Source organism: Pelodiscus sinensis, chromosome 5 (genome assembly GCF_052426305.1).
Source record: "Pelodiscus sinensis isolate ZL-2025 chromosome 5, ASM5242630v1, whole genome shotgun sequence".
In the NCBI taxonomy this organism is placed as follows: Eukaryota; Metazoa; Chordata; order Testudines; family Trionychidae; genus Pelodiscus; species Pelodiscus sinensis.
This window is the reverse complement of record NC_143056.1, coordinates 44,054,976-44,064,107: the sequence shown is the minus strand read 5'-3', so window position 1 is coordinate 44,064,107 and position 9,132 is coordinate 44,054,976. Positions and strand designations below refer to the sequence as shown.

General features: G+C 48.6%; 3 protein-coding genes across 10 annotated transcripts in view; 1 reads left to right on the top strand and 2 right to left on the bottom strand.

Moving 5' to 3' along the window:
- Nucleotides 1-354, bottom strand: part of MLH3 (mutL homolog 3) — a 32,908-nt gene extending 32,554 nt beyond the window's left edge. For 2 of the 6 annotated variants that reach the window (XM_006117760.5, XM_006117759.5), the window contains exon 1: nucleotides 208-353. In XM_006117760.5, coding sequence (XP_006117822.3) covers nucleotides 208-305 — 98 coding nt within the window. In that variant the 5' untranslated portion in view covers nucleotides 306-353. Of the gene's footprint in view, nucleotides 1-179 lie in introns of all 6 variants that reach the window. The other 4 variants (XM_014570804.4, XM_075926863.2, XM_006117761.5 and 1 more) reach the window with 4 other exon arrangements.
- A 2,180-nt stretch (nucleotides 355-2,534) lies between these two features.
- On the bottom strand, nucleotides 2,535-4,480 carry ACYP1 (acylphosphatase 1). Of its 2 annotated transcripts, none has more exons than XM_006117765.5 (3): nucleotides 4,334-4,480; nucleotides 3,840-3,935; nucleotides 2,535-2,999 (listed from the first exon to the last, which is right to left on the bottom strand). In XM_006117765.5, exons 1-3 carry the CDS (start codon nucleotides 4,478-4,480, stop codon nucleotides 2,784-2,786), a joined length of 459 nt encoding a protein of 152 aa, XP_006117827.3. In that variant the 3' UTR covers nucleotides 2,535-2,783. The 2 variants fall into 2 exon arrangements, with proteins under 2 accessions (XP_006117827.3, XP_006117828.2); XM_006117766.5 differs by having other exon boundaries at nucleotides 4,246-4,382.
- A 27-nt stretch (nucleotides 4,481-4,507) lies between these two features.
- ZC2HC1C (zinc finger C2HC-type containing 1C) lies at nucleotides 4,508-9,088 on the top strand. 2 transcript variants are annotated; one of them, XM_006117763.5, is made up of 3 exons: nucleotides 4,508-4,645; nucleotides 6,642-7,908; nucleotides 8,630-9,088. In XM_006117763.5, the coding sequence occupies exons 2-3, from the start codon at nucleotides 6,649-6,651 to the stop codon at nucleotides 8,891-8,893; spliced, it is 1,524 nt and encodes a 507-aa protein (XP_006117825.2). In that variant the 5' UTR covers nucleotides 4,508-4,645; nucleotides 6,642-6,648; the 3' UTR covers nucleotides 8,894-9,088. The 2 variants fall into 2 exon arrangements, with proteins under 2 accessions (XP_006117825.2, XP_025037758.2); XM_025181973.3 differs by lacking the exon at nucleotides 4,508-4,645 and adding an exon at nucleotides 5,064-5,201.
- The last annotated feature ends 44 nt before the right edge of the window (nucleotides 9,089-9,132 follow it).

Here is a 9,132-nt window from a genome sequence, read left to right as displayed (position 1 = left end):
CAGCAGGGTGAGGGCTCTGCGCTGGCCCAGCCCTGGCCAATGCCAACCAGGGGGCTCCCAGCCAGTTCCACCAGCTCGGGGCGGCAGCGACGTTTTGGTAACGGAATTAAATGTCCCCCCAACGTGCCCCCCCTTCACTCCCTCAGAACCAGCTGGAGGAGGGAGGGGCCCCTCCGCACCAAACACCGGGGCACGAGACAGACCGACCAACCGCCAGCCGCGACGTCTTCGGCTCGGAAGGTACCGACACAGAACTCGCTGGAAAGAAGGAAGGCGGAGACGAAAGGCCTATGGCAGAAGCACATGCGCAGTGAAGGTGTGTGGGGGAGAGGGAAGAACCACGGCGTGCCGGAGGTGACTACAATTCCCAGCATACATTACAGCATGGTTCAGTGCATGCTGGGAGTTGTAGTCTCCTAAGGGCTTGATTGATGGCGGCCACCTCTGTTGCATTTTGTCAGTTGGGAGCGTCCCGCCGGTTCCTGGGCAAACGCAGCATATTGCCAGTACTGTTCAGTGGGGCAGGCCAGGATGTGCGCCTAAGGCTGCCTACTTTCATTTCCCTACCATCCCTTGAACAAGCTCATGAATGCAGCAGCAGGGACTCTGGGAGAGCTGATCAGACAGCAGATGGCATACTGGGGATTAGAATAGCATTGTGATTGATGCCTTCCTTATAAATCTCTAGTAAGCACCCTTAAGGGTGTAGATGGACTGGAGGTCACTAGCCATATGGGATGATGCTTCTGCTTTCCCTATTAACTTCTTCTTTCCTCTCCCTAGGTTAACATTGACAGAAGGCCCAGCAGCCCATGGCATGGCTTATATAGTAGTGTACCTAAAACCTCAGAGTGCTGGCAGTGTAGCATGCTGCGTCAACCACAAAGTGATCTAGGCTCACAAAAAGTAGCAGTGGACAGGCTAAGTTTACTGAAAATGGGATCAAAAAAATCTTATGATTCAGTATTACTGGATGAACTAATAACAATGGCATACAATGATTACACAGTTTCAGGGGGTAGCCAAGTTAGTCTGTACAGAAAAAAAACAACAAATGGTCTGATAACACTTTATAGACTAACAAAACATGTAGATGGTATCATAAACTTTCATGGGCACAGCCCACTTCTTCAGATGACCGGAGTTCTGAGTTTAGGATGTGCAGACCCAAAATAAATAGGGGGGGGGGGAGGGAGACAGGGAGCAGAGGGTATAGAAAATAAGGGGGTTAAGGGAATCAGTGAGTATTTTAAGATTGGGTAGTTAAAAGGAAGCAGATAAGAATCAAAGTCAATTCTTATCCTTCCCGACATAGGAATCTACACAAAGAGCTGTTTTCACCTCTATTGAAAGTTAAGTGCCCCAGCTAGCCTTCATCATGACTAAATCCATTAGCATGCAAACTGAATTTGCAGATGAACTCTAATTCCAATGCTTCTCTGTATATCTGGCTAGTAGAATTGGTTTGTGACAAGACAGCCATTTGAAGATCTTTTAAACTATGATTAGGACGATTGAAATGTTCCCCAACAGCCTTCTGTATGTTACCTTTACATATATCTGATTTGTTTCCATTGATTCTTTCCCACAGAGATTGTCCAGTTTGTCTAATATCTATAGCAGTGGGGCATTGCTGGTATTTGATGGCATAGATCAAATTACTGGATGTGCAGTCAAATGACCTTTTGATTTGGTAGCTTATGTTGTTAGCTCCAGTGATTAATTCACTAGTATAGATATGTGGGCACAGTGATGCATGCCAAATAATAGTAATACTATAACCCTTAGAAGAGGGTCCTATTTCAAACCCATTATGGCAGCTCCACTGTGAAATGAATTGGTAGGTCTGTTTGCCAATAGCCAAGAGTCCACAGGACAAAAAAAAGCTAAACAAAAAGCCCACCACCACAATTTGTTTTAATCAACGACTTTATTGGAAGTCTTAGTACACAGCCTAAAAACTGAATTGGCTACAGATTGAATTCTCCTCTCCCTCCTGGAGAATTAGCAAAGCATTGAATATGCTGTACCAATCTGAGGGGTTAGACAGAGGACTTCATTTTCTAGGGCTTTTTATTTTGTACCAGCTGTATATTCATTCATAAATTGTGGGAAAACTCCACTAGAAATAACAGCAATACTTCTTGCTGGCTGTGTTGCTGCAGTACCACTAAAAGCTTTCCAAGGTTGGCCAGCTATCACTCAAAACATAAGATGCTGGTGCAAAGTACATGCATGGCATCCAATAGAACAGAACTACCAAATACAGGCATTGCTGGATGGAAGATAAAACTGCTCAAAAAGGCACCTGTTTCTGAGAACTGGAAATTTTAAAAATAAACAGAGATAAATGATTAACAGTGTTTAGTATTAGAAGAAGCCAAAATTCAATGGTTCTACCTTCCAAGGTATCAATTCCAAGGCTAGTTATATGACTTCTGTGAGGTAGATGTGATAGGAAACTTTACTGGCTGTGTGATCTCTTATATGGAAAATAAGTTTGAATGGTTGCAAATAAATTCAGATACGAGAGCTTGGGTTTCCAAACAATCCCTTTATTAAAGGCAGCCTCATCTTCCAGTTTGCCTGTTTCTTACCCATGGCATTTGTGAAGGTTCACGGTTAAATAGTATATTAAACAGACAATAAATTAGAACAGTAACAAGATAAATAAAACTAAGAGCTCTCTAGATTTGGATACTATCTGACTAAACAAGTATAGATGGTGGGGAAGTTTTTGAGTGGTAAACCACCTTCTCAGCGCTTTCTGGCTTTCAGTCTAGTTATTTCACAATGCTGAAGTTCTTGTGCTCTAGTGCAAAAATCTTCTTCTCATTGCGGAATTCTGCTCGTTCAATGTGGGATCTTGGGCTTCCTTTCTTCCTGAGCCATTCCTGCATCTCCCGTACCTTGACTATGGGGCCTTGGATTTGTCCTTCCACAGTGCCATCTTCCGTGTTTTGGACCCAGCCAACCACCCCTAGCTTCTTACCCTCATTCTAAAAAAAGGAAATATGAGATGAAGATAAGGTTAGTCTGAACTGAAGGTGGACTACAGACCATCTTTATATTGGAATTAATCCTCTGTCAGGACCATAGACAAGCCATCTATAAGAGATACCATTGAAGCCAGACAGAATGTACTGTGGGATTAATTCAGCTATTGTAACACCTTTCCATTGAAAATGCAATACAGCCTTTGAGTTATCTCTAAGGAATTCAACCCTGGCACTGTCCACAGCTAGAGCCCAAACAAAGCACAACTGTGGGTATAAAAGTCATGCTAGTAACTCAGCAAAGGCTTTCCTGACCCAGTTTCAGATTTACATATGACTCAGAAACCTCACAAAAACCTCTAGAACTTTGACAGGATGGAGCCTGTGATGGAGACCATTAGGAGACCACAACAGAATGTTGGCTGACCAGGAAGAGGGGAAGGTGACTCCACAGTATGGGAGATTCAAAAAGGAAAAGACTTTAGCCTTGAATGTTAATCTTTTTCATTAAAGTACAAAATTCTACTCAGCTTTTGTTTTCTAACAGGACAGCAATACCTAGACCACCATTCCAGTGCCAAGACAGTACTCTAGGAATTGAAATGTAATGGACTGTACTTATTTAGTGAGAAGTCCCCAGCAAGTCACACCGGGATCACCCCATTCCTCACCCCAAAATGTGATGAATCAAAACCGCAAGACCAGTGACAAGGGCCAGCCTATGCAGAGGGGACTTCAGTACAGCCAAGGCCTCTGTGGTGACTAGATCAAGGTGCCTGAGCAGCCCCATCTTGGCTGAGCTGTCAGCCTTGCCCTCTGCCCCAGCGCTTGCAGCAGACACACCTGGGTGTACTTGCGGAAGAACACTCCTTGGACTCTTCCAAAGATCTCATAGTCCACAGAGATGAGGCTGTCGTCCTCAGCCATGGTCACGCGCACCTGGTACAAATATAAAGTGGCGACCATTAGTAGAGCCCAAGGGGAATGACCCCACCTTCCTCCTCTTCGCGTGTCGGACGGGCTTCCCGCAGGACCCCGCAGAGGCTGCATTGCATGGCTCGGGGAGAGGACAGGACCGGCGGGCCGAGACCGCGCCTTATTGGGTCCCTAACGTGCCACGACCCGTGTCCAAGAAGGAGCCAATGGGCAGCCGCCCGGCGCAAGGCAGAGGGCATCCCGGGCTCCCTGCCGTGCCCTGGGGCGGGGTTAGGCCTCCGCCAGCCCCGGGCAGCGTCCTGGCTCCGCCCACCTGTCCCCATCTCCACCAGCAACTTCACGAAAAGCGAGGGAGGCGACCCGGGGTCCGAGCCCCTCTGGCCCGGTCCGGCCGGACTCACCAGCCGGGGGCCTGCAGCCAGAGCGAGACCTAACGCCCCCCAACGGCCGCAGCGCGCTTCGGCCTCCGCCGCCTCCAAGCGGGAACAGAGCGGCCCCAGACCATAGAGCGGAGTCCGGCTGCGGAGCAGAACGGTTATCAAGCGCATTCGGGCGGGCCCTAGCTAGAACCATAGAGAGCCGAGTGCCAGAGAGGCCGACTCAGCCGGAAGCCAGCGCGACCCTGGAGACGGCGTTGGCGTGCTGGTTTCCAAGCAACTGTAGTAAACAGTCAGTGCGCAAGCCCAAGCAGTCCAGCGCTGCCGGAGGCCCAGGTGAGGAGGACGGCGGGGCGTTTGTTTCCTCAGGGGTGCGCGAGGGCAGCACCTTCCCCGGGCGGGAGTCAGGGCAGGGGGTGGGTGCCGGCTGTCAGCTCGTGTCTGGGCAGCCTCGCGCCCCGTGGTCCCTGAGCGGCCCCGCCTCCGCGAGGAAAGCCAGCGTTGCTTCCCCCTTTGCGGACGTGGGGATAACCACCACCCCCCGAGAGGGACTTCCCCAAGCGAAAAGGAGGAAGGTGCCTGACTGGGTCAAGGTCCAGCTCAGCCACCTCTCGCGGAGCAAGATGAGACTTTGCCTCAGTGTCTGACTGGGACTGGGACACGGACATGTCGCATCAGAGAACGTGACCTCTTTGATTTTTCAGTACGTGGGCGGAGACAAGGGCTATAAAAACTATCAACTGCAAAAAATTCATTCAGCTTTAGCAAGCTCAAGGGCTGTTTGATAAGATAAAGGAGTGTTAGAACAATACATACATGCTGTTTAATTTGACAAGAGTCCCTGCAAACCTGTCCCACGCTCAGCAGTTTGTAATGTGCCCGTTAGGATTTGGTGAGTTCTAATATCAGTTTCTTATTCTCATTTGAATAGCCATTTGATCACAAAAAAGGACCACAAAACAGTGCTGCTGACTGACCTCAGAACCCAGCTCTGGAAGCTCCAGTGTGTTTGAATTTAAAACAAAACAGGGGCACTATAAGTTCTATCAAAGCACAATAATTAGAAGGTAGAACTGAGTCCAGAGCTTGCAAATTAACCCAGACACTAGCCCACTCAAAACTCAATCAAGTGCCCAGTCAAGAGCTTCCTCCCTTACTGCTTTTCATCTCAACTAAATTACTGCTGCTGTCACAGTCCCTTCTAACCCATTATCTGTTCAACTGTTTTCATTTCAATTAAAAACATCTGTAACCTATTGTCCAATTTGGCAAAACTCCTTGATACCTATAAAGCAAATGGTGGATGTTTGTACCTCTATGATAGTGCTATAAGTGTGATTTTTAAGCACACCTGATCACATGACTTCAGTCTAGTGGTAGTGAACGCACAACTGCCAGTAGTACCTGTCTTAAACTTGTTGCAGTCTGGTGGATATGCCTCTGGAATTCTAACAACCTTTTCAGCAGCTGGGGATTAGACTGCAAATAAATTACCTCCCCCCCATAATGACATTTACGTGAGCATTGCGCAGCCCAAAACCTACATATCTTCATCATCTGCTGTACATTTAGTTTAAATTACACCCCAAGTGCAGGGACTTTTGCTAATTTGTGATGAGGAATAATGGGCCTTGCTGTGTAGGAACCTCAAGTTGTCTGCTCAGGCTGTGTCCTGTGGAAGAGCCTGCTGCACTGGAGCATGATTCTGGAGGTTTCTGTATATTGACTCTAGAACATTTGTGTTGGCAGAACCCAAAGAATATTTGCTTTTCTATCTAGCCTTACAAATTCTAAAAGGAGAAATATGTAGGAAAACAGCAGATCTTATTAGGTAGCAGACTTCTCTGCTAGGTGAACACATTCCTGTTGTTTCACGAGGCATACCTGCGCTGGTCAACAAAGGCTTCCTTGTCGACAGCGGTGCGTCCAGACTGCCCCGCTTTGCCAACAAACAGCTGATCATCAGCTGGTCGGCAGAGCGCAGCAGCAGTTTAAATTTAAATGAAGCCGTGGTTATTTAAATTGCAGCTTCATTTCCCTCTGCCGATCAGCCTAATCTACATGGCTCCATCGACTGAGCCATGTAGTTCAGACACACCCAAAGAAGAAATTTATTTCTAAGTACATACGGTAAAACCAGGAGAGGCAGCAATGAGGACCTGCAGCTCAGGAAAGGTTCACAGAGTTCAGAAAAATCACAGAACCTCTTCAAAACTCCATTAATGTCCTTTGAGCTGGTCAGCCCCCTCTAGAGTGTAGATTTTGTGGGAGGAAGTTTGGGAACAGATTTTGTCTGTAATATCTTTGATTTTGCCCCTATGTCCTCCAACAGGCACTGAATGGCTCAGATACAGCTGGCTGTGTATCCACCTGTGGATTCTATGGTGACAGCTCCCAGTCTTCCATTGAAAGGGCCTGAGAGATACCATCTCAAGGCTCTTGGATACCAATCCCGGCTAGAACACCTGAAGAATAACTTCCAGCAACAGCTCCTGCGTGAGAAGGAGGAGAAACTGAAGGGTCTCTACATCTGCAAAAGCCGGAATCATTCCTGCTCTCTCTCTTCTGGGAGCAGCCAGCAGGATTTCTGGGAACAGGGGGTCTTCTACTCTGCTGGATTGCACAGCAGGTGTCTCCCCAGTCAGACCAGTACTTTGCCATCCAAGTGGGCAGCCAGGCGGCGAGAAGGAGTGGACCGGTCCTACCCCCTGAAACCAGTCTTTCATCACAAAGCTGGAAGCGTTCCAGAGGTCAGTATAGGTCATCTTAGGAGCTTGCCACCCATGGCTGAATCTCCCAGCAGTAGATTTAGCTCAAAAAAGAGAGGGAGATTGCCAGCAGCCAGGACTCAGACAGACATTTTGCCATCTCTTTTGGCAGCAGAGCAGCCAAAGCTAACAGCCACCCATCCAGGAAGGGCAGAATTGGGTTACATCCAAAGGTTGGAGGCAGCTGGGAAGAGCCTGGAAGAGGAGATCCGGAAGAAAGAGGCCTTCCTCAGGGAGAAGCTGAGAAGAACAGAGGAGGAGCTCAGGAGGATCCAGAGGGAAAAGGAGCAGGTGGAGATGGAAGAGAGAAAGGAGAGGAAAACAGCAGGGCTTTCTGGGGGAAACATTTTCAGGGCTACAGCCAAACTTAGTGAAGGGGACTTTGATTGGGAACAGTCTTCAGAGGGTGCCATGTCCATGCCAAGCAACACCCACCTTCCCTATGTGCTTGGCATAGAGGGACTCAAGAAGGGGCGGCTGGTGGCCAGCAACAGCAAAATTCAAGAGCACATGTCTTTGGACAGCATGGCCTCCTGTGCAAAGGTGGTCATGATGAAACACAGCCATAGGTCACCTGCAGCAGCTCCCTTAAAACAAGACCCTGGAGCAGAACTGTTGCACTTGCAGGCTCCCACTGGTGGGGAACAGGGAGAGCTAGCACAATGTGGCTTCTGTGGGCGTAAATTTCTCCACCTTCGGCTGGAGAAACACATGAATATTTGCAGCAAGAGCCAAGGCTCCAAGAGGAAAGTATTTGACTCAAGCATGGCCAGAGCCAGGGGCACTGAACTGGAACAATATCAACACTGGAAGGGCAAAACCACCACCCAGGTAAAATGCACTCCCAGGCAACTGGCTGACCTGAGGGCAGGACAGTCCTTCCCCCATGGGACTCTTTAAAAAGCATGGAATTATACCTATTTTAATTATACTTAGTATGGCCCTGACACTTCATTCAGGCCCCGTGGAATATAGCCATCTTTAAGGGAAAAGCTAATCACCTGGACCTTTTATATTGTGCAAGGGGAAGATTCTCCTCCCATTAAAATGGGCTCAATTTGCTTCCACCACACACGCAATGTTGGGATGCTCCCATCAGGGGCAATCTTTTATGGGCATAGGGGGGTCAGCTGTACTTATACTGCAGCTCCTCCACATTAATTGAGGCTGCTCTGGGGGTCAGGCTGGCACCTGATTTACAAGCCTATTGTTAAAACAAATGAATGGCAATGGGAGCATTAGCACCCATTCTTCCCTTGGCTAAACTCCAGCAGCCCCTGCCTCATGTATCTTGGCCCAACTGCTGCAAGCTCCCTTTAGGTATCTTTCCCCTGCTGCTCCTGGTGACCAATGTGTTTCCTTGGCAATCAGCATGTCTCAGTGGCCTTAAATGGGTGATATCAATCTGAGGTGTTGCTGCACTGAAGGCGGGTTCAGGGCTGGCTATGGGGTTGGGCCCTCTCTGAGAAGATGCCGAGTAAAGGCAGGGGCTGGAGCCAGCCCATTTATAGCTCCTGCCATCTGTACTAACCACCCATCCCTCTCGGTGCAGAATGAACCACCCAAGAACAACAACTGGAGACAAAAGCATGAGTCTTTCATCCAGACCCTGCGCCAGGCCCGTGAGATGCAGCACGTGATCTCCAAAGGGGGGAAGCTCTCAGACCTGCCCCCACTACCCCCTGTAGAGAACCCAGACTATGTCTCCTGTCCCCACTGCAGCCGGCGCTTTGCACCCAAGGTAGCTGAGAGACACATTCCCAAGTGCAAGACTATCAAGAACCGACCTCCACCCCCACCACAAAGGAGACGTTAAGGATGACATGTTACAGTGAATCTGGCTCCCTCTCTTAGCTTGGCTTCCATCTACAGGCAGCAGTGGAAGCTGTGTGTTCTTACCATTCCCTGAGCTGGCTGCTGACTTTTAAGATATCACCATGTAAAGTGAGTGAGGAGCTCAGGGTCATGGACTCAGACTCATTGACCAAATACTAAAATGCTTTTACTTTGAGCTGCAGTCAGTGGTTCCTGAATGTGCACAGATGGGTCCAAGGC

Coding starts and splice junctions, on each gene's coding strand:
- ZC2HC1C (XM_006117763.5), top strand. CDS start 6,649: ATGGCTCAGATACAGCTGGCTGTGTATCCACCTGTGGATTCTATGGTG. Junction 7,909..8,629: donor AGGGCAAAACCACCACCCAG/GTAAAATGCACT, acceptor CTCTCGGTGCAG/AATGAACCACCCAAGAACAA.
- ACYP1 (XM_006117765.5), bottom strand. CDS start 4,480: ATGCGCTTGATAACCGTTCTGCTCCGCAGCCGGACTCCGCTCTATGGT. Junction 3,936..4,333: donor TGGCTGCAGGCCCCCGGCTG/GTGAGTCCGGCC, acceptor TATTTGTACCAG/GTGCGCGTGACCATGGCTGA. Junction 3,000..3,839: donor TCTTCCGCAAGTACACCCAG/GTGTGTCTGCTG, acceptor TCCTTTTTTTAG/AATGAGGGTAAGAAGCTAGG.